The sequence below is a fragment of the Patagioenas fasciata genome, chromosome 28 (genome assembly GCF_037038585.1).
Source record: "Patagioenas fasciata isolate bPatFas1 chromosome 28, bPatFas1.hap1, whole genome shotgun sequence".
In the NCBI taxonomy this organism is placed as follows: Eukaryota; Metazoa; Chordata; class Aves; order Columbiformes; family Columbidae; genus Patagioenas; species Patagioenas fasciata.
Genome location: NC_092547.1, coordinates 5,586,010 through 5,611,430, shown reverse-complemented (window position 1 = coordinate 5,611,430; position 25,421 = coordinate 5,586,010). Strand labels below are relative to the sequence as shown.

At 62.6% G+C, this 25,421-nt stretch overlaps 3 protein-coding genes across 6 annotated transcripts; 2 read left to right on the top strand and 1 right to left on the bottom strand.

Moving 5' to 3' along the window:
• The first annotated feature begins 1,022 nt into the window (after nucleotides 1-1,022).
• Nucleotides 1,023-4,372, top strand: ASB8 (ankyrin repeat and SOCS box containing 8). Its single transcript, XM_065862158.2, has 3 exons — nucleotides 1,023-1,307; nucleotides 2,205-2,309; nucleotides 3,167-4,372. Exons 1-3 carry the CDS (start codon nucleotides 1,191-1,193, stop codon nucleotides 3,797-3,799), a joined length of 855 nt encoding a protein of 284 aa, XP_065718230.2. The 5' UTR covers nucleotides 1,023-1,190; the 3' UTR covers nucleotides 3,800-4,372.
• PFKM (phosphofructokinase, muscle) lies at nucleotides 4,207-11,997 on the bottom strand. Its single transcript, XM_065862156.2, has 23 exons — nucleotides 11,977-11,997; nucleotides 10,910-11,008; nucleotides 10,242-10,315; nucleotides 10,070-10,147; nucleotides 9,667-9,856; nucleotides 8,721-8,886; nucleotides 8,586-8,630; nucleotides 8,387-8,495; nucleotides 8,221-8,316; nucleotides 8,040-8,132; nucleotides 7,831-7,956; nucleotides 7,040-7,104; nucleotides 6,895-6,958; nucleotides 6,672-6,818; nucleotides 6,330-6,400; nucleotides 6,150-6,237; nucleotides 5,915-6,067; nucleotides 5,671-5,835; nucleotides 5,508-5,569; nucleotides 5,306-5,417; nucleotides 5,120-5,219; nucleotides 4,742-4,847; nucleotides 4,207-4,656 (listed from the first exon to the last, which is right to left on the bottom strand). Exons 2-23 carry the CDS (start codon nucleotides 10,998-11,000, stop codon nucleotides 4,509-4,511), a joined length of 2,349 nt encoding a protein of 782 aa, XP_065718228.1. The 5' UTR covers nucleotides 11,001-11,008; nucleotides 11,977-11,997; the 3' UTR covers nucleotides 4,207-4,508.
• SENP1 (SUMO specific peptidase 1) lies at nucleotides 11,801-25,341 on the top strand. Of its 4 annotated transcripts, none has more exons than XR_011735987.1 (17): nucleotides 11,804-13,330; nucleotides 13,475-13,597; nucleotides 15,084-15,156; nucleotides 15,271-15,418; nucleotides 15,800-15,944; nucleotides 16,232-16,335; nucleotides 16,414-16,649; nucleotides 16,813-16,867; nucleotides 17,078-17,116; nucleotides 17,191-17,275; nucleotides 18,358-18,510; nucleotides 18,669-18,800; nucleotides 18,987-19,190; nucleotides 19,804-19,883; nucleotides 21,002-21,069; nucleotides 22,964-23,048; nucleotides 23,810-23,871. XR_011735987.1 is itself a non-coding variant. In XM_071800023.1 (17 exons), the coding sequence occupies exons 1-17, from the start codon at nucleotides 13,187-13,189 to the stop codon at nucleotides 24,302-24,304; spliced, it is 1,965 nt and encodes a 654-aa protein (XP_071656124.1). In that variant the 5' UTR covers nucleotides 11,966-13,186; the 3' UTR covers nucleotides 24,305-25,341. The 4 variants fall into 4 exon arrangements, 3 of the variants coding, with proteins under 3 accessions (XP_071656123.1, XP_071656122.1, XP_071656124.1); XM_071800023.1 differs by lacking the exon at nucleotides 21,002-21,069 and adding an exon at nucleotides 24,242-25,341 and having other exon boundaries at nucleotides 11,966-13,330; nucleotides 23,810-23,905; XM_071800022.1 differs by lacking the exons at nucleotides 21,002-21,069; nucleotides 22,964-23,048; nucleotides 23,810-23,871 and adding an exon at nucleotides 20,151-20,990 and having other exon boundaries at nucleotides 11,801-13,330; nucleotides 16,435-16,649.
• Nucleotides 25,342-25,421: the final 80 nt, after the last annotated feature.

The window sequence follows — 25,421 nt, the reverse complement described above, 5'->3', positions numbered from 1 at the left end:
ACCCCCCATGTCACCCCCCAACTTCCAAACCCCCCATATAATCCCCAAAACCTGCAACCCCCCCAACCTGCAAACCCCCCATATCACCCCCAAACCCTGCAACCCCCCAAATGTCACCCCCACACCCCCCATGTCGCCCCCCCACCTGTCATCCCCCCGTGTCACCTCCCAACCTGCAACCCCCGTGTCACCCCCACTCCCCCCACGTCACCCCCAAACCCACCGTGATGAACGGACACCCCATGGGGACACAGAGCTGGGGATCCCCCCCCATCATCGGGGGGGCCTCGGCGGGGGGGTAAGGTGGCCCCCCCCGGTGATCTGGGGGAGGGGTTGGGGTGTCCCCCGGTGTGTCCATCTTGGGGGGACAGGGACCTTCTGGGGGTCCCCCAGGTGCTGGGGGGTGGCCAATTGGGGGGGGGTCTCTTGTCCCCCCCACCCTGCCTGGCAGCAGCCGCGGGGACACGGCGGGGCCACCACAGCGCTGTCCCCACGGGGGACCCCAGTGTCACCACCCCTGCCTGCCCGGGCACCATTTGGGGGAGAACAACTGGAATTGTGGGGGTGCAGCGAGTGGGGAAACCGAGGCACATGGCGGGGGGACATGGGGGTGAGTTCAGAGGAGGGGACGGGGCTGAGCGTGGAAACTGGGGGTGACTGAGCCTTATTAAAAATCATTTATTAAAGCGGTGATGGACCCCAACACATCTCCCAGCGCTGCTGGGCCAAACAGGGTTAACATGGAGGGCTGTGGTGCCCCTGGGGCACCAGGCCCCGCTGCCATGGCAACGCCGCGGTCGAGCCACCGGAACCCAGTGCGTGCGCAGGGAGACGGCGGATTGGTGGAGAGCCAGGATGGAGGCGGGGCTTACCGCCGGGAGCACCTGACGATTGGAGGAGAGCGACTCAAGGGCGCGGGACCTCCGAAGGCGGGGATGAAACTGCAGGGAGGAGGCGGAGCCTTGAGGGAAGCCGCAATCCGATTGGCGGAGAGGTGGGCGGGAAGGGCGTGCGCAGCTGCTCAGCGCTCGTCACTTCCGGGTAGCGGCAGTTTCTACCTCCCGCCGGGGCTGGGGCGGCGGCGCTGGGACCCCTGGGACCCTCCCGGGGCCTCCCCGATCCCCCCGGCGCTCGGTGCGGCCCGGGCAGCTCTTCCCGCCGGGGCATGCGGAGGCGGCGGTGGCCGCGCTATGTGGTACATCATGCAGAGCATCCAGAGCAAGTACTCGCTGTCCGAGCGCCTCATCCGCACCATCGCCGCCATCCGCTCCTTCCCGCGGGACAACGTGGAGGATCTGATCGGCAGGGTGAGCCGCGCCCTGCGGAGCGGCCGAGCGCGCGGGGAGGGAGCGGGGGTTTGTAGGGGCGGGGGTCGAGCTGGGACCCCCTACTCGCCGGGTGCCGGCGGGTGCCCCGGTGCTCGGGGCCGCTTTCCCCTCTTCACTGGGAGCCGGCGGGTGCCCCGGTGCTCGGGGCCGGTTTCCCCTCTCCACCGGGAGCCGGCGGGTGCCCCGGTGCTCGGGGCCGGTTTCCCCTCTCCACCGGGAGCCGGCGGGTGCCCCGGTGCTCGGGGCCGGTTTTCCCCCCCCCGGTTTGGTGCCCACAGGGCCGGGCTGCGGGTGTCGCTCCCCACCGTTTAACCCCGTCGGGGTGCAGGTCCTGCGGCTGTGCCCGGTCTTGCGAGCATCCCCTCGGCCCGGGTCGTTCTGAGGCGCCGAGCCCGACTGACCCAGGCCTTGTTGAGCTATTTTGGGTGGCCAAGGTCTTAAACCCCCTCGGGGACGCCCCTTCCAAGCCCCGGGCGCCCCTCGGGGCCTCGCAGCTGCCAGTTTATTTACCAGAGGCAAAGCATCCACATCCCCAGCCCCCTGCTCCGTGCCCGCTGGTGGCCTCGCAGCAGCTGTTCCCCGTGGTCCCATGGGGACACCAAACCTCAGCACGCGTTATTCTGGCACCCCAGGGTCTTCAGGCGTCATTTAGTGACAATTAATTAAGATCAAGCCCAGGAGCAGAAAAACAGACCATCAGACTCTGCGCAGCCGCCGTTCCCAGCCTGAAAACAAACCCCGGGCGTTACGCAGGGTGTCTATTAATAAACCTTTCCTAACGATGCAAACCGAGGCGCGTCGGGCGCCGGATGGGGGGTGGGAAAGGGCGGTGATTGGGGGGGGTTTGCTAATCCCGGTTTCCCGGCGCTCTCGCAGGGCGCGGATGTGAACGGGATGCACGGGACCCTGAAACCGCTGCACTGCGCCTGCATGGTGGCTGACACCGACTGCGTGGAGCTGCTGCTGCAGAAGGGAGCGGAGGTAAAGGCTTTTAGTTGAAAATAAAATAAAGAGCCCTGTGGAAAGGGGCTGGGAAGCTGGGGCTGGCGATGGGTGAGGTTTGAGCCGATATTTTAGAGTGGTGCTGGTTCCGTGCCCCCTCGCAGGGGCCCAGGGGAAGGTTTGTGGTCCCCGGACGGAGCGAAGTGTTTGTGCTGGGATCTCGGGGTGGGTGTTCTTTGGTGAGGGAGGGAAGTTTTGTGGTGGGGGAATGAAAACCCAGGTGTTGCCTCATTTTTGGCGCTGCTGGCAGGTCCTACCCGCGCTGCCTCATGGTGCTGTTGGGTAAGCTGGGATGTGGAAGCGGTTTTGTGCAGCGGCGGTGGAGCTTCCCTGAGCCCGGCAGGAGCGGGGGCACCTCAGTGACCCCCAAATCATCGAATCACAGCATCGTTTTGGGTGGAAAAGCCTTTCAAGCTCATTGAGTCCAACCATAACCCAACCCTGTCACTAGAATGTCCCCAATAACCTCATCTGTTCACCCCCCAGGGATGGTGACTCCAGCGCTGCCCTGGGCAGCCTGTTCAATGCCCCACAGCCCTTTGGGGCAGAAATCACCCCATATTTCCACTCTCAGCCTCCTTCTCCTTCACCAGCTCCATCCCCTTCTTCCAATTCGCTCCAGCGCCTCAAGCTCTTTCTTGGCGTGAGGGGCCCAAAAGTGCTCCAGGATTCATGGTTTGGCCTCCCCAGCACAGGGATGGTCACCACCCTGGGACCTTTTTGGCCGCTCTGGCTCTCCTTGAGCCGCTGTCACCAACACCCCCAGGTCCTTTTCCACCATTCCAGCCGCTCTTCCCCAAACCCACGGCGTTTAACCCTTTCCCTCCCGTCCTCAGGTCAACGCCCTGGACGGCTACAACCGCACGGCCCTTCACTACGCGGCGGAGAAGGACGAGACGTGCGTGGAGATCCTGCTGGAGTACGGCGCCGACCCCAACGCGCCCGACGGCAACAAGGACACGCCGCTGCACTGGGCCGCCTTCAAGAACAACGCCGAGTGCGCGCGGTCGCTGCTGGAGAACGGCGCCCGCGTGAACGCCCGCGACTACAACGCCGACACGCCGCTCAGCTGGGCCGCCATGAAGGGCAACCTGGAGAGCGTCAGCGTCCTGCTCGACTTCGGCGCGGAGGTGCGGGTGACCAATCTGAAAGGCCAGACGCCCATCTCGCGGTTGGTGGCGTTGCTGGTGCGGGGCTTGGGGACGGAGCGTGAGGATTCCTGCTTCGAGCTCCTGCACCGCGCCGCCGGGCACTTCGAGCTGAGGAAGAACGGCAGCATGCCCTGGGAGGTGACGAGGGATCCGCAGCTCTGCCAGAAGCTCACGCGGCTCTGCTCGGCGCCCGGGACGCTGCAGACGCTGTCGCGTTACGCCGTGCGCCACAGCCTGGGCGTGCAGTTCCTGCCCGAGGCCGTGGAGCAGCTGCCCCTGCCCGCCAGCCTCAAGGAATACGTTCTGCTCCTCAGCTGAGCCGCAAAACGGGGCGCCGGAGCGCTCGGTGCTGGCGTTCGCCGCTTTTCCTCACCGCCTCCTCGCGGCAGCACCAGGAGCGAGCTCCATGGGTCGATTCGCGGCCGGCGGGTGCCGATTCCCCTCCCCGGTCGCGGTTTCCGTCCCGGTGTCGCTCACAGGTGGCCCCGCGTCGTCTCTCTGCCCGCGACACCCGCTCGGCGGCTCCTCCACGCGCCCGCCCTTCGATTTTTGGCCTCGTGAGATGAACCATCACAATTAATAGCAAATTATATCCCCGCTGTTGGATTAACTTGGGGGTTTTTTTCCCTTTTTTTTGCATTCGGGTGCAGGAGGAACAGGGAAAATCTCCTTTTAGAGGCGGGAAATAAGGTGTTGTCAGACCTGGAGAATCCGTGCGGGGCGCATTTGCCACCACGAGCGAGCGATGAATTTATTGAAGCATCTTAACTCAGAATTTTTAACACTAAAGTGCTGCCCGAGGGGCTCTACCCAAACCACTCACCCCCAGCCCACCGCGGCGCTCGGGGAACCGCTTTGCTGTTTAAAAAGCCCATAAAACCCTTAAACCAACCCCAAATTTCCCCCGAGGAAACGCTTTGTTTTGGGAAAACGGCTTTTTCCCCGCGGCGGTGCTGCCCGGCGTCCCGGGGGGCGCGAGCCAAAGCGGGGAGAGCCTGTTTTTGGGGTTCCCCGAGGCGCCGGCGCCTCAGATGTTGGACTCGAGCGAGATCCTCTTGCGCGTGACGTGCTCCAGGTGCGCCTTTTCCGACGTGTCCAGCTCGATGTTGTACTTGGCCAAGATTTTGAGGATGGGGCGAAGCCTCAGCCACCACTGCTCCTTGGGGAGGCGGTGCCTGGGTGGAGAAAGCACCGCGTCGCTTGGGGGATCGACCCCGGGCCCCGTTGGTGTAATTTGGGGTGCTGGGGGGGGGCACCTACTCGAAATCCGTCTGCTCCTTGAGGTCGGCGAGGGGCTGGAAGACGAGGCTGCGCTTGCGCATTCCCAGCAGGCAGGCCGAGTCGGCCGTGTTGGCGAAGATCCGACCTGCCGGGGGGGTGGGGGGGCAAACTCAATGCTTTTGGGGCCCCCCAGGAGAAGAAAGAACCCCTCAAAATCTGCAGGGGGCCCTTTGCGTTGGGAGGAGGGGAGAGCACCCCGCAGCACCCCCGAAATCCCTTTGTGTTGAGACATCAGAGCAGCGTGCGCCTCGGGGGGGGTTGTTTTAGTGATTTCGCGCCCCGCGTGGATGTGGGGAGGAGTTGGGGGGCTCTGTGAATGGGGGAACAAGGCAGGGACCCCCCCGGCGCAGCACCCACCGTGCCGGGAGCACTCCTTGATCTTCCCGGTGATCCAGGCCACCGCCTTGGCGCCCATCTTGGTGCCGAAATTCCTGTCGAAGGGGGTCGGGGTGCCGCCCTGCGCCCGGAAAACCACCGAGTGAGCAAAGCGGGGGGTGTTAACCCCTTGTGGGGGGTCTCCCCCTTCCCTGGGGGGGCCCGTACCTGCTGCATGTGCCCCAGCACATTTTTGCGGCAGTCGAAGATGCCCTTGCCCTCCTCCGAGTAGAGGTTGTAGATGAAGTCGGTGGTGTAGTTCTCATTGCACCGCTCGTTCCTGCGCCGGAGGGGGGAATTTGGGCTCACGGGGGGGTGAGACGAGCGTGACAGGTCTCAGCGACCCCCCCGTCATGATATGGGGACGTACCTGAGCACCAGCCCCCTCTTCACCGTCGTCTTCATCTTCTCGGTTAAATGCTCCACGTTGACCTACGCGGAGCACGAGACGAGAATAAATGCGGCTCCCACCTCACCCTGGGGGGAAAAACAGGGGGTGTGGGGGGCCACGGGGTGTTGGGGGGGCCCCAAACCTGCAGATCGTGGATGTTGAAATGCTCCTCGTAGATGTAGGCGGCGTCGGCGCCGCCCGCCAGCCCCGCCATGGTGGCCAAGTAGCCGCAGAAGCCGCCCATGGTCTCGATGATGAAGACGCGGCGCTTGGTCCCGGCCGCCGACTGCTTGATGCGGTCGCAGGTCTGCGGCGGCGGGAGAATCGGGGTGAAAAAGGGGGATTTGGGTTAACGGGGGAGGGGGTGTGAGCGGGGCGGGGCGCACCGTGGTGATGGTGTTGAGCGCGGTGTCGGCGCCGATGCTGAAGTCGGAGCCAGGGACGTTGTTGGAGACGGTGGCGGGGATGACGCAGAGCGGGATGCAGAGCTCCTCGAACTTGGCTCTGCCCTCCACCAGCTCCAGGCTGCCCGTGAAGGCCTGGGGGGGCGCGGGGGGGTGGGCACGGGCAGGGTGCGGGCAGCTGCCTGTGCCCCCCCGCGCCGCGTCCTCCCCTTGTCACCTCAAAGCCACCGATGATGATGAGCCCGTGGATGCCGAAGGTGTTGATGTTGTTGCTGATTTCCTCAAAGTATTTCTTGGGCAAAGTCCTGGGGGGGGAAACTCCGTGGCTGAGCCCACCTGGGGTGGGGGGGCTTGTCCTGGGGACCCCCCCGGGTGTTCCCTCGGCGGGAAGTGTCACCTCTTTGTCCCCAGTTTGGATCCTCCCAGCCCGGTCCAGGGGCCGACCCGATCCCAGCTGATCTCTTCTATCTGGAGGGGAAAGCAGCGACTTGAGGGGGGGACACACAAGGGTTTTTGGGGTGCGCCGGCCTCACTGTGCTTATATCAGACCAATATTGGGGTGACCCGGTGCTCCCCAGGTTGGGGGGGTGACAGGATGAGCCTGTCACCTCTCAGCAGGGCCGGGGTGTAAAGGGGGTCAATCACCCCCACCCCGGCGGGATCCCCGCACCCTCGCGGGGCCACAGCTGCTGCTTTTGGGGGGCCTGTACGCCCCGTTTTCCCCGCCGGGGGGTCTCACCATGCCGCAGGCGAGCCCCTCGAAGCCGTCGTGCACCGCCAGCATCCGGTGGCCGTGGATGAGCCCGATGCGCACGGTGGAGCGCACGGCCGCGTTCATGCCGGCGGCCGGGGCGCCCACGTTGAGCACGGCCAGCGTGTAACCGCTCTGCGGGGACGGAGGGCAGGTTTGGGGGGTTGTGGGGCACGGGGGGGTCCCCGTCACCCCCTCCCCGCTGCCGTACCTTGGTGGAGGGAGGGCGGATGTGCGCCAGCAGCTTATAGACGTTCCAGTTGTTTTGGAAGCTCCTGCAAAGGGGAGGAGGGTGTGGGGGTCCTGGGGGCGCCGGAGCAGCCGGGGTCCCACCGGGGACAGGGGGGGACGCTCACCGGCCCCGCAGCTTCAGGGCGTCGTCAAAGCGCCCCTCGTTCATCGCCGTCGTCACGTCTTTGGTCTGCGGGGAGCAAAGAGGGGGGGTTGTACCGAGATTGGGGGGTTCGCGCCGCGGCGCTTGGGTTTGCGCCGAGATTGCTGGGTGTGCACTGCGCTGGTTGGGTTTACATGGCACCCGTTGGGTTTGCACCGAGATTGCTGGGTTTGCACCACAATGGTTGGGTTTACACTGCAGCCGTTGGGTTTTCATCGCGCTGGTTGGGTTTACACTGCACCCATTGGGTTTGCATCGCGCTTGTGGTGTTTGCACTGCACCCATTGGGTTTGCACCGTCCCGGTCGGGTTTGCCCCACGCTGGTCGGGTTTGCCCCACGCTGGTCTGGTTTGCCCCACGCTGATCCGGTTTGCCCCATGCTGATCCGGTTTGCCCCACGCTGGTCTGGTTTGCCCCACGCTGATCCGGTTTGCCCCACGCTGGTCTGGTTTGCCCTGCACTGGTCTAGTTTGCCCAACCCTGGTCTGATTTGCCCCCATGCTGATCCGGTTTGCCCCACGCTGGTCTGGTTTGCCCCACGCTGATCCGGTTTGCCCCACGCTGGTCTGGTTTGCCCCACGCTGATCCGGTTTGCCCCACGCTGGTCTGGTTTGCCCCACGCTGATCCGGTTTGCCCCACGCTGGTCTGGTTTGGCCCACCCTGGTCTGGTTTGGCCCACCCTGGTCTGGTTTGCCCCACGCTGGTCTGGTTTGCCCCGCGCGGGGCTGCTCCCGGGTCCCATCCCCACTCACCACCTGCACGCACTCCATGAGCGGCAGCCGCACCGCCTGGTTCCCCGACAGGCTGACCACGCACGCCGGCGTCTCCGGGGTCCCCTCCAGCAGCGCCATGACGGCTTCAACCCCCATCCGGCTGCCCTGGGGGACGGGAACGGGGACGGTGACAGCGGTGTCGCCCCCAGGCCCCTCTCGGCGGGGGGGGACGGGAGGGCGCTCCCTACCAGGATGCGGTCGAAGGCGGAGGGCGTCCCGCCGCGCTGGACGTGGCCCAGGATGGTGACACGCGTGTCGTATCCCAACCGCTTCACCACCAGCTGCAAGACAGGGACGCGCCTGGGTCCCCTGCGGCGGGGACGGCAAGGGGACAGGGACAGAACCGGGGCGCCCCCCCTCCCCGCTCACGGTTTTGATGTCCTCGGAGGTGATGGCTTTGCCGTGCCTGTCGATGGCGCCCTCGGCCACGATGATGATGTTCAGCCTCGAGCCGCCCAGCCGGGTCTGGGGGGACACCGGGAGGTGACAACGGGGACGGGGACGGCGACAAAGCGCCCGCCGGAGCCTCTCCTACCTCCGTCAGCCGCCGGCACAAATGGTCCTCCCAGTCATCCTCAGGGGGGGACTCGGGGATGAACACCCAGTCGGCGCCGCAGGCCAGCGCGGTGATGAGCGCCAGGTAGCTGGAAATGGGCGAAAAATCGGCCGGTTTGGGTTTGTTTTCCCTATTTCTTCAGCAGGAGCCGCGTCGGCGCGGTGCGGCGGGGCCGTACCCGCAGTGCCGCCCCATCACTTCCAGCACGAACGTCCGCTGGTGGCTGCGGGAGACACGAGCGTCACCACGACGAGCCCGGGCTGGGGACACGCGGGTCCCCCCGCCCCGAGCGGCGCGGCGGCGTCGCCGTCACCTCTGCGCCGTGGTGGTGATGGCGTCCACGATCTCCATGATGCGGTGCAGCGCCGAGTCGGTGCCGATGGTCATGTCGGTGCCGCAGAAGTCGTTGTCGATGGAGCCCACCATCCCCACGATGTTCAGGTGACTCGACCTCTTCGCCTCATCCGCCGTGATCCCCCCTGCCGCGGGGTGGCGCCCCCTTGGTTTTACGTGTTCCCCCCCCCCAAAAACACCCAAACACCGGCACAAACCTCCGGTGTGGGGCAAAAAACCCCAGTTTTGCCTCCTTGTTGTGTTCTGCCCCCGATCTGGGTTCAAACACCCTGGGTTTGGCACAAACCCCTGATGCGGCTGCATCCCCCTCTGATTTTGGTACAACCCCCCCGATTTTGATGCAAACCCCCTGATTTTGATGCAAACCCCCTGATTTTGATGCAAACCCCCTGATTTTGATACAACCCCCCTGATTTTGGTACAAACCCCCTGATTTTGGTACAACCCCCCCAATTTTGGTACAAACCCCCTGATTTTAGCACAACCCCCCCATGATTTTCCCACAACCCCCCTGATTTTGCCACAAACCCCCCAACTTTCCCACAACCCCCGTTCTATTTATACAACCGCCCAATTTTGCCACAACACCCCCTGATTTTTATAAAACCCCCCTGCTTTTGCCACGAAACCCCCCCAATTTTACCACAAACCCCTTGATTTTGCCCACAGACCCCCCTGACTTTCACACCCCCCCTGATTTTCCACCCCCCCCTGATTTCACACCCCGCCCTGATTTCACCCCCCCCCGATTTCACACAACCCCCTTTATCCCATCACAACCCCCCTGATTTTGGTAGAGACGCCCGCGATCTTACCCCGAACCCCCCAATTCTCCCCCAGTCCCCCTTTATTCCCCTCCCGCGGCCGGAAGCGGGGGTGCCCCCGGTTTGGGGGGGCGCACGTACCCGCTTTGAGCAGCTCTCCCAGGAGGCTGCTCCACTCGGCGCGGAAGGTGTCTGCGCCGGTGAGGCTCCCGTCGCCGCCGATCACGCACAGGTTGGTGATGCCGCGCTTCACCAGGTTGCGGGCGGCTTTCAGCCGCCCCTCCCGCGTGCGGAAATCCTGGCAGCGCGCGCTGCCGATCACCGTCCCCCCCTGCGGGACCCCCGCGTTGTCACCGGGTCCCCATCACCCCCCGCGTCCATCCCTTCCCCCCCGCCCCGCACCCCGCGTCCGTCTGGCCGTCCCTGCCCCCTCGTCCCGGCTCCGGTTTCGGGTTATTTTCAGGCTTGACCCCGGCGCCGGGGGGGTTGGGTTACACCGAATGTGCCCCCCCCTTGGTGACACCCCACGGGTGGCCGCGCTCACCAGCTGCAGCATCATGGACACGCTCTCCCATGTGGCCTCCTTGATGTTGTCCCCGCCGTCCACCAGCCCCTGGTAGCCCTGGAGCGCAGGGGACACAAACCAGGGGTTGAGGGGGGGTTGGGGATATGGGGGGGGGTGGAATTTGGGGTGTTTGGGGGGGGTCGGCACCCACCTCGTGCACGAAATAGACCTTGGCGCCGGTGTAGATGCCGACGCGCACCACGGCGCGCACGGCCGCGTTCATACCTGGGGAGGAGGGGCCGTCACCTCGGGGACCCCCCCACCCTGGGGACCCCCCACCCTGGGGACCCCCCACCCTGGGGACCCCCCGAATCCATCACCCCCCCCAGCACCCGCTCGCCCCCCCCCCCATGTCCCCCCCACCAGTCCCGCAGCTGCCGGGTTATTTTTGCCCCGGTGACATTTACCGGCGACCGCGTGACACCGGGTGACAAGTGGGGGGGGCGGGGGGGTTAAGCAGAGACCCCCATGGGCTGTATTACCCCCCCCCCCCCAAAAAATAAAGGGGTCCCCCCATCCCTCTGGGGCCACAACACACTTTGGGCTGAATCCCTGCGGTTTTGGGCAACCCCAGTGCTTTTTCCATGCGCTGCCATCCCTTTCACCGCCCCCCCAATTTTGTCACCCACATTCCCCCCCTGCACCCCAAATGTCCCCTTAACTCTGCCCCGCGTCCTTGTCCCCCCGCCAAGGTCACCCCACACCCGCAGCCTGGAGAAACCCCCCAGCGCCCCAAAGTCCCCTTTTCCCCCGGTTTCTCCCCAAAACAGCGCTCGCCCCGCGGGTCCCCCGGCTTTGGGGTGACGGGGCGTCCCTTACCCTGGGCATCCCCCCCCGAGGTGAGGACGGCGATGGCTTTGCCGGCGCCCAGGTTCTCGGTGTGGCCGTGTCCCACCGGCGGCTGCGCCATCGTCTTGGCTGGAAAAAGAGCGGAATTGGGCAAAACCGAAGCAGGCGAGGGGCGGCGAGGTCCCCCCGGCGCCGGCACAGCCAGAGTGCCACCCCCCCCCCGGCCGCGCTAAATGGGGCCCCAGGGGGAGGGACAGGGACAGGGCGTCCCCTCCCCAGCACTGGGGGCGTGGGGACACTCGGGGCTCCTTACCGGTGCCAGTCTGTCCATACTGGTGCCAGTCTGTTCCCCTTACTGGTGCCAGTCTGTCCTCATACTGGTGCCAGTCTGTTCCCCTTACTGGTGCCAGTCTGTCCGTACTGGTGCCAGTCTGTTCCCCTTACTGGTGCCAGTCTGTTCTCATACTGGTGCCAGTCTGTCCTCCTTACTGGTGCCAGTCTGTCCTCCTTACTGGTGCCAGTTTGTCCTTACTGGTGCCAGTCTGTCGTTACTGGTCCCAGTCTGTTCTTACTGGTCCCAGTCTGTGTTTCTGCTCCTTATCCATGTTACTGGTCCCAGTGCATGTTACTGGTCCCAGTGTCTGTCCCTGTCCCCAGTCTGTCTGTCCCTCTCCCCGGTGTGTCCCTGTCCCCAGTCTGTCTGTCCCTGTCCCGTGTCTGTCTGTCCCTGTCCCCGGTGCGTGTCCCTGTCCCGTGTCTGTCCCTGTCCCCAGTCTATCTGTCCCTGTCCCCAGTCTGTGTCCCTGTCCCCGGTGTGTCCCTGTCCCCGGTGCGTGTCCCTGTCCCGTGTCTGTCTGTCCCTGTCCCGTGTCTGTCTGTCCCTGTCCCCGGTGTGTCCCTGTCCCCGGCGCGTGTCCCTGTCCCCGGCGCGTGTCCCTGTCCCCAGTCTGTCTGTCCCTGTCCCCGGTGTGTGTCCCTGTCTCCAGTCTGTCTGTCCCTGTCTCCAGTCTGTCTGTCCCTGTCCCGTGTCTGTCTGTCCCTGTCCCCAGTCTGTGTCCCTGTCCCCGGCGCGTGTCCCTGTCCCCGGTGTCACTGACCTGCGGGTCCCCGCGCCGGGTGCGGGAGGCAGCTGAGCAGCAGCAGCAGCAGCGCCAGGGACAGCGCGGCCGGGAGGAGGAGCCGCGACAGCTCGGGGGGCACCTCGGGGACCATCGGGACCTATTGGCTGCGCTGGGATCGGCTGGAACGGGATCTGTGGGCTGGGACGGGACCGGCTGGGGCAGGATCGGTTGTCATGGGATCTACCGGCCGTAATGGGATCGGCTGGAATGGGATTGGGTGCAATGGGATCTGCTGGCTGTAATGGGATCAGCGGTAGTGGGATCAACCAGCACTAACAGGATCAGTCAACTGTAATGGGATTGATCAGCTGGATCAGCTGGATCAGGATCAGCTGTAATGGGATCAGTTCTAGTGGAATCAATCAGCTGTAATGGGATTGATCAGCTGGATCAGGATCAGCTGTAATGGGATCAGTTCTAGTGGGATCAATCAGCTGTAATGGGATTGATCAGCTGGATCAGGATCAGCTGTAATGGGATCAGTTCTAGTGGGATCAATTCTAATGGGATCAATAAGCTGTAATGGGATCAATGAGCTCTAACGGGATCAGTTCTAATGGAATCAGTCAGCTGTAATGGGATCAATCAGGTGTTATGGGATCTGTTCTAATGGGATCAATTGACTCTAATGAGATCAATCAGCTGTACTGGGATCAGTTCTAATGGGATCGATCAGCTCTAAGGGGATCGGTTCTAATGGGATCAATCAGCTGTAATGGGATCAGCGCTAACGGGATCAGCTGTAATGGGATCAGTTCTAATGGGATCAATTGGCTCTAATGGGATCGATCAGCTCTGACGGGATCAGCTGTGATGGGATCAGCTCTAATGGGATCAATTGGCTCTAATGGGATCGATCAGCTCTGACGGGATCAGCTGTGATGGGATCAGCTCTAATGGGATCAATTGGCTCTAATGGGATCGATCAGCTCTGACGGGATCAGCTGTGATGGGATCAGCTCTAATGGGATCAATTGGCTCTAATGGGATCGATCAGCTGTAACGGGATCTGTGGAGGGATGAGCTGCCCCCCGGGGTGACCCTGCCCCCAGGGCACACCCCCAGTGCCCCCCCGGCGGGTGTCGCTGTCCCCCAGGCTCGCAGTGCCCCATTCCCCGGCCACCCCGCCCGGGGCCGCCGCGCCGCCAGGGGGCGCCGTCCCCTCCCCGCCCGCCTCCCACTGCGCATGCGCCTTTCTGCCCGGGGCGCTACTTCCGGCGGCGCCGCGCCCGCGCGCCGTCGACTTCCGCTTCCGTCCGCCTCGTTGCCGGCAGCCGCTCACCGGGGCCCGGGAGAAGGCGCGCGCGGCCTCGGGACGCTTCCGCTTCCGGTAGGGCCGGACCGGACCGCACCGGAGCCGCGGGTGGGCCCGGGCCCGGGCCGGCGGGGGGGTCCGGGGGGGGGGCCCGGGGGCGGCGGGCGCAGCGGGCGCAGCGCCCTCCCGCGTCCTCCTCACCGCCTCCCTTCCCCGCAGCACGACCGGAGCGTCCCCGCCGGAGCCCCCGCGGAGCCCATGAGGATGGAGCCCCGGGGCGCCGCCTTCGCGGCCTTTCCGCGGGCCGGGCTGCGGGAGCCGCGGGGCCCGGCGGAGCGGGAGGTGAGAGCGGGGCGGGTGGGCCGGGCTGCGCCCCGGGAGCGGCGGCCGGGGCGGGGGGAGCGGGACGGGGGGGGGGATTTCTGCACAAAACGGGGTTTGGTGCTGAACCGGTGCCCCAGGGCCGTGCTGGGGGCACCAACCCGGGGGTTAAAGGCGTTCGGGAGCGGTCTGGGGTTTGGGTTCGGTGCTGGAGTTGGGCTCTGGTGGCTCCGTGACCCTGGGGGCTGCTCCGCTGGACTGCGGTTCTGTGGGATGAGGGCGATTTTGGACAAACCGGGTGGTGGTGCCGAGCACCTCGGGGAAGGGGAAGCGGCCTCGAGTTGCACTGGGGAGGCTGAGGGGGGAAATTTGGGGTGGTTTCTGCCCCAAAGGGCGGGGGGCACTGAGCAGCTGCCCGGGGGGGCTGAGCGGGTCCCACCAAGGCGCCGCTGACTGGAGTGGTCTCTGTGTAACGACACCAAATCAGCGTTGGGGCTTTTCGGGACGGGGGGGGTGGCGCTGCGGCTGCGTCAGCCCCGGGCACCCGCCTGGGGTCACCCCAGTCTGGCCAGTGACTCCATGTGGTCACCCCAGTCTGCCCAGTGACTCCACATTGTCACCCCAGTCTGCCCAGTAACCCCATGTTGTCACCCCAGTCTGCCCAGTGACTCCACGTTGTCACCCTAGTCTGCCCAGTGACTCCGTGTGTCACCCCAGTCTGCCCAGTGACTCCATGTGGTCACCCCAGTCTGCCCAGTGACTCCATGTGGTCACCCCAGTCTGCCCAGTGACTCCATGTGTCACCCCAGTCTGCCCAGTAACCCCATGTTGTCACCCCAGTCTGCCCAGTAACTCCGTGTCATTACCCCAGTCTGTACAGTAACTCCATGTTGTCACCCCAGTCTCCCCAGTGACTCCATGTGGTCACCCCAGTCTGCCCAGTGACTCTGTGCTGTCACCCCAGTCTGCCCAGTGACTCTGTGCTGTCACCCCAGTCTGCCCAGTGACTCCACATTGTCACCCCAGTCTGCCCAGTAACCCCATGTTGTCACCCCAGTCTGCCCAGTGACTCCATATTGTCACCCCAGTCTGCCCAGTAACTCCGTGTCATTACCCCAGTCTCCCCAGTGACTCCATGTTGTCACCCCAGTCTCCCCAGTGACTCCATGTGGTCACCCCAGTCTGCCCAGTGACTCTGTGTTGTCACCCCAGTCTGCCCAGTAACTTTGTGTCGTTACCCCAGTCTGCCCAGTAACTTTGTGTCGTTACCCCAGTCTGCCCAGTGACTCCGTGTGTCACCCCAGTCTGCCCAGTGACTCCGTGTGTCACCCCAGTCTGCCCAGTGACTCCATGTCATTACCCCAGTCTGCCCAGTAACCGCTAACGAGCGCCGCCGCGCTCGGGTGGCAGCTGCGTTGTGTCGCGTCCCCCCCGGCCTTTTATCCCCCTGGGGTTTACGATCCAGTTCTGCTGATTTCTAACGAATGCTTGTGCTATTTCCCCACAGCTCCTGCCCCCCAAGGCCAGCGCCTTCGCCTGCCCCGCTGGGAACGCCTCCTGCGCCCTCAACTACAGCCCCGGTAACGCGGCGCTTTCCGCCCCACAACGGCGCTTTTTTGGCTGTTTCCTCCCCGAATTGTCCTGGAGGGGGGGAACGTGGCTCTTTATTGATGGTTTTGTGTGTTTTTCCCCAGAAATGCCCGTTCCTGAGATCTACCGGGAGCCGCGCGGCGTCGGCTGCGGCACCAACGGGCACTGGAGGGGGCTGGCGCCCTCGCCGGGCTCCGTCCCGCAGAAGCCGCGGCTGAGCCGAAGCTCCTACCTCGATGGCCGCAAAACCCCAGGGTGCGTCCGGCCCCCTCCCCACCCTGTTTTACCCCACAGACCCCTGGGGAGCGAATTATTGGGGTGAACCAGTTGTGTGGGTCGAGGTCATTTGGGGCTGAGGTGCCTTTTGGGGTTTATAAACCTCTTTTTGGCAAAGGAGCCGCCTCAAAGGCGCGAGCGATGGTTTGGGGAGGGCGCGGGGGTGTAAGGGATCGTACTGGGAGCGCTGGGAGGAGAGCGGAAGCTCGTTACGCCGCTGGCAAATTAGGGAGGAATCATTTTGTAGTAAAAAGGTGCGGGAGGAGTTCGGCAGCCGCCGTGGGGACGGAGGGGAACGGGGTTACGGGCTAAAACGAGCGTGGGATCGAACAGAAGTGGTGTGTTCCTTTCCCTTGGCAGCGGGACGTCCAACAGCTTCGTGGGGAAGTCGAACCAGCACTGCCACGCGTCGGCGTTTCCCATCAAACCGGCGCCCAGCCCCTCCTGGAGCCGCCGCAGCCCCAAGAAGACCCCGCGGCGCTTCGTCAGCACGGCCGAGGAGGTGAAACCGCACGGGGACCCCGCGCCGGGGGCTGTTGGCCGAGGAAACCTCGCTTTGGGCACCTCAAACCCACTTCTGAGCTGGGTTCAAGCTTCAGCTCTGCCCACGCTCACACTTAAGCTCGGCTTAAGGGGGCTTGAACTCTTTAAGCCCCCTAGACATCCTTCTACCACCAAAATCTCCGTTTCCACCACCAAATTCTCTGTTTCCCCACTTGTCTTCTCATCGTCACAGTGTTTTCGGTTGAAATCGCGTTGATTTAGAGGTTTCTGGTTGTTCCCCTGCAGACCGTTCGGGAGGAAGAGCGCGAGATCTACCGGCAGCTGCTCCAGATGGTCACCGGGAAACAATTCTCCACGTCCAAACCCTCCTCGCTCTTCCCCTTCCACCTGTGAGTATGGAAAACGCTCTTCCCGCGCCGGCGCTGCCGCGCGAATCCATCGGGGGCTGAATTTCCTTTCATTCCCAGATCCCGGTGTTCAAATTCCAGCAAAACGGTGGTGAAGGAAAGCCCGGGCGAAGACTCGAAGCCGTTTGAGGCTCCCAGCGCAGCAGCCACCGGTGTCCTGGGGGCGCCGGAGCCGCCGGCGCACACACCCGCGCTCTTCTCCACACCCGCTTACCCCTCCGGTATTTTCCAGTCCGGCAGCTCCATGGCCCAGCAGCACCAGGAGAACCTCCCAGCGCCCAATGCGCAGTCTGAAGGTAAAACACCCCCCGCAAATAAATACCAGCCCAAAACCAGACCCAAAATCCTCCGGTTTAATGAAATCCACACGGCAAAGCCACTTTGTCCCTCCGTGCTCTGTATTTTGGCACTTGCGGAAACCATTTGTGACAACGTTCTGTAATTCCTTCCTCTTTTTAGGGTCGGATTCTGTCATTTTGCTCAAGGTCAAGGATTCCAGGACCCCGGCGCCGAGGTGAGAGGCTGGAAAACGGCACTGGGGGTGACACGAGTGGTTTAAATTCCGTGAAAAGAAGAGAAACGCTTTGAGACGCCGACGGATCCGGCCGTGGCTCTCACCGCTGCTCTAGCAACAAGAAAATCCTCAAATAACACCCAAAAATCACTTTTTAGGCAATTACTTCCACTTTAAGCACTTAGACTTATCCTTTCTCCCCTTTCCCAGCCTCCCGTTCTTCCAGGCAGAGCTATGGATCAAAGAACTGTAAGTACACAGGGGTTTGTTGCTGTTTATTCCTGCATGGAAACAGTTTGGTCACGTCACCTCGGCTTTTCCAGCACCAGCGTCTACGACTCGCGCGCCCGCGAGAGGTGGCGGCAGATCGAGGAGCAGAAAGCGCTGGCCTTGCAGCTGCAGAGCCAGGTAACGCGTCCGTGGGGCAAAACACCCAACCCCGGGCGAATTTGGAACAGAAAAACGGCAAAATTCAGCTCTTTTGAGGGTCTGGTGTCTTTGTTGCTTCTCTGTCCCTTGGTGGGGCTCTCGTTGACGTCCCAGACGGGATGAGCGTCCCCGTCCCTTGGCGGGGCTCTCGTTGACGTCCCAGACGGGATGAGCATCCCCGTCCCTTGGCGGGGCTCTCGTTGACGTCCCAGACAGGATGAGCGTCCCCGTCCCTTGGCGGGGCTCTCGTTGACGTCCCAGACAGGATAGGCATCCCCGTCCCTTGGCGGGGCTCTCGTTGACGTCCCAGACAGGATGAGCGTCCCCGTCCCTTGGCGGGGCTCTCGTTGACGTCCCAGACAGGATAGGCATCCCCGTCCCTTGGCGGGGCTCTCGTTGACGTCCCAGACGGGATGAGCATCCCCGTCCCTTGGCGGGGCTCTCGTTGACGTCCCAGACGGGATGAGCGTCCCCGTCCCTTGGCGGGGCTCTCGTTGACGTCCCAGACGGGATGAGCGTCCCCGTCCCTTGGCGGGGCTCTCGTTGACGTCCCAGATGGGATGAGCGTCCCCGTCCCTTGGTGGGGCTCTCGTTGACGTCCCAGACGGGATGAGCGTCCCCATCCCTTGGTGGGGCTCTCGTTGACGTCCCAGACAGGATGAGCATCCCCGTCCCTTGGTGGGGCTCTCGTTGACGTCCCAGATGAGATGGGCGTCCCCGTCCCTTGGCGGGGCTCTCGTTGACGTCCCAGACGGGATGAGCATCCCCGTCCCTTGGTGGGGCTCTTGTTGACATCTCGGACGGGATGAGAGTCCCAGTCCCTTGGTGGGGCTCTCGTTGACGTCCCAGATGGGATGAGCGTCCCCATCCCTTGGCGGGGCTCTCGTTGACATCTCAGACGGGATGAGCGTCCCCGTCCCTTGGCGGGGCTCTCATTGATGTCCCAGACAGTCGTTGACATCCCAGACAGAATGAGCATCCCCATCCGTGTCCCTTTCCGGAGCGATTGTCCCCAAAGAGGTGACGCTCTCTCCCTCACGCGAAGGTGTTTTCTCCTCCAGCGGCTGCAGGAACAGGAGCACTCGGTGCAGGATCTGGTGGATTTAAACCTCCGCGTGCCCCTGGAGAAGGAAATCCCCGTCACCATCGTCCCGGAGGAGAAAGAAGACGCAAAATCCACTGACGGCGAAGAGGAGTTCCCCGAAATCACCGAGGTGAATTCAAGCGGGTCGCATGGACGCTAAATTTCAATGTGATTTCCAGCGTAGAAACGGATCCCGGCTCCTTTCCGCCGCGTGTGTTTTGTAGCCAGTTTATATCTGAGGATAAACCTGGGTTTAAACCCGGCTCTAACGCCGCGTCCTTCCCGCAGGAAATGGAGAAGGAGATAAAGAGCGTGTTCCGCGGCGGGAACCAGGACGAGGTGCTGAGCGAAGCTTTTCGCTTGACGATCACTCGGAAGGACATCCAGACCCTCAACAACCTCAACTGGCTCAATGACGAGGTGAGGAGCTGCACTAAACCTTTCAGGATTCTTCAAGCTTTTAAGGCTGTTGAGCTACGCTAAACCCCACCCAGGGCAGGGGTTTTACCTAATTAAACACTTTTTAACCTAATTTTACACGGGCAAAGCACCTTACCCAGAAGCATCAACGCTCTCACGCTCCCCGATGCCTTTTTCCCCCCGCAGATAATTAATTTCTACATGAACCTGCTGATGGAGCGCAGCAAAGAGAAGGGTTTGCCGACGGTTCACGCCTTCAACACCTTCTTCTTCACCAAGCTGAAGACGGCCGGGTACCAGGCGGTGAAGCGCTGGACCAAGAAGGTGGATATCTTCTCGGTGGACCTGCTGCTGGTGCCCATTCACCTGGGCGTGCACTGGTGCCTGGCGGTGAGTGTTTGGATGGCGCCGGAGCCGCTCCACCGCGATTCAAATCAAACTTCAGGCTATGATCTCAAATTCAGCCCGGAATTGACGTTTGTGGCTAAAATCGAAGTGGAAAGCGAGTAACAAGAGCTTTTTGGGGGGTTTTTAAAGAACCAGGTCGCGTTGGCTCCTGCTCCGCAGAATGACCCAATTTCCACGAACTCACACCGGAGACATCACCTTGGGGCAGATTTTGAGGGCAGATAGGGCGGTTTGGCGCCTCTGGCGCCGGTTGGTCCTTTGTTCCCGTCCCTCGGCGCTGGCGCCGCGCGGTTCCTCAGCGCTGGGGAAACGGGACACCCGGCCCCAAATAAAACACACCCGGGGGACTCGTGTCCTTAATTCTACGCGTCAGGCGGAGCAAAAGCGACTGGGACAATCGGGGTCGCGGCACTCGCGTGTTTTACCCCATTTAGAGATTCGGTTCGATGACTAACGTAGAGATTGGTGGTCAAACGACGCGGCGGCGAGGGGGGAATTTTGAGGAGGGTTTTCCAAGTCCCCCAAATGCTTCTCCGCTGCGAAACGGCCCAAACGCCGCCCCGGCGCCGCCTGATGGGCCGAACTCTCTTTGCAGGTCGTAGACTTCAGGAAAAAGACGATCACGTACTACGACTCCATGGGCGGGATCAACAGCGAGGCCTGCAGGATTCTGCTGTGAGTAGCGCTCTGTGGGTCGCGTCACGCACGCCTCGGGGCCTGGTCCCCGTGGGGACGCTCCCTGTCGCGGGGGATTTAAAGGACACTCCCGCTCCTTTGGTTTCTTTGCGGTCTCTGTGGTGTCTCGTCCTCACCCCCCCCCGGGATCCATCACCCGCTGCTCCCAGCTCCGCGTCCCGTTGAGGACGTGGGGCGTTCTCAGACCCGTCCCGTTAAGTTTGTGGGGTTTTACCCATCTCAGACTCTTCTGGGCATCGTTTTTAGGAGGAAAACGGCTTTTTGGACCCTTCTCCTGACCAAACGGCGCCTCCCGCTCCCTCCTTGCGCCGGAGCTTCTCCCGCCCGCCGCGAAGTTTTGGGGGTTGCGGAGAGCGCGATGGAGCCTTGGGGGGCTCTTTGCACCGAGTCGAGCGCCAAACCGGGCAAGAATCCTTCAAACCACGGGGATTTGGGATTTCAGAGAGCAGGGGGCAAACCCACAACTGCTCTCCCGTCTTTTGGAGCTGCCGCAGAGCGAGAAAACGAGCGGGTGTGAGAGAACAAACCAGAGCCAGCCCCGAGGCCTCCGGTCGCGTCCCGGCTCTCGGAGATCGCATCGCCGGTGTGGTTTACGCGGTTCTGCTCGTCATGGCGACGCCAACTCGGGGAACCCCATCCCCGGGTTTCGGGCGCGGGGTCGAGTCCGTCGGTCGCCGGGACGCGATGGCGATGCGGACAGACGGACGCCGTGCCCGGTTGGTTCGGCCTCTTCCCTTTCGCGGTTCAGGCGCGTCGCACCCGCCTTGTTTTAATACCTCAGGAACGAGCCGTCTCCCTTTTCCGCCGTGTCGATTTAAGGAAGGGACGTATAGAATCCTTAGGGCGCATCTCTTGGCTCGTGTTCCTTTCAGCCCGAATTTCTTGGATTCCGAGGAAAAAGGCCCAAATTTGGTGAAACACGCGGGAAGCGCGAGGGGCACCCGGGGCTCCTTTAGGGAGGAAACGTCCCCAAACCGGTGCCGGCGAACGTTGGAGGGCACACGAGGTGTTCTGGCCGCGCAGGGTGAAGCGCTAGAGCCGCGATCTGAGGTCGTTGCCGCCCCGGACGTAATTGTTTTCCCTCTGTTTCCTTTTAGGAGGCTTTTTTGGTTGAATGCAGTGGGAGGATCACACCGGGAAGAAGGGACGGAACGTCCTATTCATGGTTAGTGACCCTTTCATGCTTTCAATCTTTAGAGCTTCCTAAAGGCGGTGAGTGCGATACCGAGAGGGAAACTGAGGTGCGGGGCAGGCAGGAGGGCGCTGGAGGGGCCGGGAATGAGCAGAGACCGCGGGGTCTTTATTTCCCCTCCCGTGAGACCCGCCGTGGATTTTAAGGAAGTTTTAATGGGTTTCCCCCTCGGGAAACGCGGCGTTGGGCTCGGAAGGGGTCGTTTATCGGAGCGAGGTGTCGGTGTGGAGGGCGCCGGGGTCCGCGCGGTGGCGACGGAGCCGGAGCGCCCGTGGGGCCGCGGGTTCGGCTCCGCGGTGCAGCCACGCTGAAAATTCCCATGGAGCTGCTCACCCCGGAGGTGCTGCCAAAGCTCATCCATCCAGCGCTGCCTCCTGAGCCCCCTTGGGTCTGGAGTCGAGGAATTTGCTCCCAGGCTCCTGCACGGCGCTTCGCTTCGTTCTGGTTCACTCCACCCGTTTCTCCGCGGTCGGATCCTCTCGGTGCCCACGCGGGGACGTTTCTGGTCCCACTCCCTCGTGTTTTGTATCTTCACCCCCAGACCTTCGCTCCCCGTCTCTTTTTACCCCCGAGAATCCACGCGGCTCCTGCAGAAGCTGCGCTCGCCAGGGTTATTTCTTTATTGCGGTTGAAACGACGCGGTTTAATTAATCGACGTCTTCGCGGTGCTGTGGTGCGGAGGCTCCGCTCCCCCGTTTCTCCTCCCCGCGCCGGGTGTTGATTCGCAGATGGGACACGGAGTCATCCCACGGTCACTAAAAGGCTTCAGTGTCAGATTCACCCCCGCTGGCCCCGTCCCATCCGAACCGCGGCCGAGCGGAGACGCAGGTTCCCTGGAGCAATTAGCGACAGGCAGCTAATGAACCTGGGAGAGAACGCTCGTCCGGACCTGCCCAGGCCCGGGGAGCTGCCAGGAGGGAGAATTCCCGACCGGAGACTCCGACAACCACCAAAACCCATTTCTGGTGACTTTCGGCTCTGACGGCGCCGGATCCGCGTTCAGGGCTCAGCGGTGGTGCCGGCGCCGCGGGTTCTCGGTTCGACTCGTTTCCTTCGCGTAGTTTGGAGTTACGACGGGCACGAGTTCCCCGGGCAGCGGGTTCCGCGCTCCGTCTCCTGCGCTCGTCTTCGCCCATTTCCCCGGTGTTCGCCGCTGAACAAGGAGCTCCGCTTCGGCCGAGTCGCCGCCATGGGGTCCCCGCGGTGCCGCTCGTCCCCGCGCCGCGGCCAAAGCTCCGTCCGGTCCCCACCTTTCATTTCCAAACCTTCTTTTGGTGACCCAAATGCCGAGGAGGCTCCTGGGGCCATTTGGATACGTGGGTGCCACTTTCTGTCCACGTTCCTGGGCAAGATGCATCTGCAAAGCTCAGCGTCACCTGCAGAGGAGCCAATTCGGGGTCACTAGGAAGGTTTTGGGGTCACTAGGAAGGTTTTGAGGTCACTAAGAAGATTTCAGGGTCATTAAGAAGGTTTGGGGTCCATCCCCTCAGCTCCTGTCTCCACCATCCTGAGCTCCTTTCCACTTCACACACGGGGCGATTGTCCCCAAGCTGCTCTTAAGGTTGTGACAATTTTGCTCCTAATTAGGCGCTAATTAAGACCCTGGGTGTCCCCCCGGCTCCGTTCCCCGATGGATCGGGCTCGTTCTCGCTGGTTCATCTGTGGTTTTGACTCAGCTCCTTGGTTTTGGGTGAGCTCTGAGCTGGGCCCGTTGTTCCCTGCCCGGGTCTGCGGGGCCCTTTGAAAAGCGCCCGACGCGGGGATGGAAACGCAGTGGCACAAACACGGCGGAGGACGCTTTAGGTGACATCTTGGTGACATCTCGGCCGCTTTCCCAGCCCCGCACTGAGATTTGTTCTTTCCCCAGGCAATACCTGAAGCAGGAGAGTCTGGACAAGAGGAGGAAGGAGCTGGACATCACCGGGTGGTCGCTGCTGAGCAAGAAGAGCCCGGTGGGTCTGGGAACCGTTTCTCCTGCTCCTTGGGTCGCTCTTGGCCCCACGCGGCTTTTCCCGTGGGTTTTCCCCACGGGCGCGTTCTCGGGTGAACAGATCCGGGGTCTCAGTGACAGATCCCCAACCACCACGCGTGGATGTGGGGAGACTTTGGTGAGCGGGGACGCCCCTGTGCTGTCCCCATCCCTGTCCCTGTGCCGTCCCCATCCCTGTCCCTGTGCCGTCCCCATCCCTGTCCCTGTGCCGTCCCCATCCCTGTCCCTGTGCCGTCCCCATCCCTGTCCCTGTGCCGTCCCCATCCCTGTCCCTGTGCCATCCCCATCGCCGCTGCTCGTTGTACTGGGACCAGTTCTGGGCTCCCCGGTTTGAGAAGGACGAGGAATCACTGGGGAGGCACGAGAAGATGCTGAGGGGTCTGGAGCATCGGGAAAGGCTGAGAGCGCGGGGCTGGAGAAGAGGAGCTGAGAGGGACCTTAGTGAGGGGATAAATGGATGGAACGGGAGGAAACGGCCTCAGGTTGCACCAGGGGAGGCTGAGGGTGCAAATTTGGGGTGATTCCTTCCCCAAAGGGCACTGAACAGGCTGCCCAAGGGGTCACCATCCCTGGGGGGTGAACAGACGAGGGTCTGGGGGTGTTCTGGTGCTGGTGTTGGGTGAGCGGTCGGACCGACGACCCCGGGGGGTTTGCACACAGAACGATGCCGATTCGGGTTCCCCCCTCGTCCCGGTTGTGACGTTTGTCCCGTGTCCCCCCCAGGAGATCCCGCAGCAGATGAACGGCAGCGACTGCGGGATGTTCGCCTGCAAATACGCCGACTGCATCACCAAAGACAAGCCCATCAACTTCACCCAGGTTTGGGCCGCGTTCCCGTTCTTCCAAATTCTTGTTTTCTGGGGGTTTACGGTGCCCCCAGCCCCATTTTCACCAAACCACGTTGGTGTGGTGGACCCAAATCCACCGGCGCCGCTCATCGTGGCGACAAAACCGCGACAACGCACCCGCATCCCAGGGGGTTCGGTGTCATTTAACATTGGGGAACGTCGCTCCTAATAACTCGAGAACACCACCAGGGCCGCGTTTTCAATAACTGGGAAGGGCATTTCCCCCGAGAAGGGGTAAAAGCCGCTGTGGGGAGGGCGATGGCGCAGTCCCCGTCGCCCACGTTGTGATTCCTCTTTCCTTTCCCAGCAACACATGCCCTATTTCCGCAAGCGCATGGCCTGGGAGATCCTGCACCGCAAGCTGCTCTGATGCCGCCGCCTCCCCGCCGCCTTTTGCCTCAAAAGTGCCCAAATTCATCCCGCGGGGCCACCCGGGGCCTCATCGGCGACACCGCGAAGGGGCCCCCATGGTTCTGTCTGAACGCCGGACCAAGGCGGCGCCGCCACGAGCGCACGCGCCCTGTTCTTTTGGGGGGGGGTTTGTACAACTCGAGGTGCTGAGACTCGCGGGGGCGGAGTTTCCCATCAGGCTTTCCTTGTTGTGCTTGCGGGCGGTTGGGGGGCGGATGGTTTTTGGGGTTCAGCACTTAACGCTCCAAACCGCGCGGCTCGAGGCCCCATTTGCAGGGGGAACCTTCGTTTTCTTTTTGTTGTCCCCAAAACCAGCGTTTTCCCCCCATTTTGGAGCCGGAGCCGCGGGATCCCGCGAGTCCCTTTTCTTGTTAAAACGCCGCTTTTAGAGCCCCGTGTTCCCCCCGCGTCCCCCGATTTCAGGTACAGACCCCGAGTCGAACCCGCTCAAGCGCTTTTGTAAATAGTTCCGAGCCTTTTTTTGTCCAGAATGAACAAATCCGGCGCGTGCGGCGGGGGTTTTCACCAATTTTGGGGGCTTTTTCCCTCCCCGGTTCTTCCGCACACGTTGCCGCGGGTGCGCGGCTCTGGGCGCCGCCACCGGGAACGTTCAGAAGCGCTTCAACCCCCCCCCAAAAACCAACGGGGTGTTTGATTTTTGAGGACGTTCTGCTGCTTTTGGACGTTTCACCTATGGCGCTTGAGCCGGTTTAATTTATTCCCGAGGAAGCGGCGAGCGCGGACGGAGCCTCTTTCCCCTTTGTAAATCAAACCCAGACCGAATAACGTCCGCTTTTGTACTTTTGCCTCCGGCCAGGGAGGGATATTTTATACACTTTTCTCTACCTGTAGTTTTGTACCGAATTCCCCCCTTTTCACCCCAGTTCGTGTCCCTCGTTGGCTGGTTTGTCCCCTTCCCCTCCGTGTGTTTTATACCGAGTTCATTTATTACCTTTTTCTATCTTCTACTGCAAATAAAGGTCCGAACGAGAGAAACGCGCTAATCGAGCGTCCGTGCGCCGCTCACGAGGAGGGAGGCGATTTCTGCAAAATTCATTAAAATAAATCACATTTGG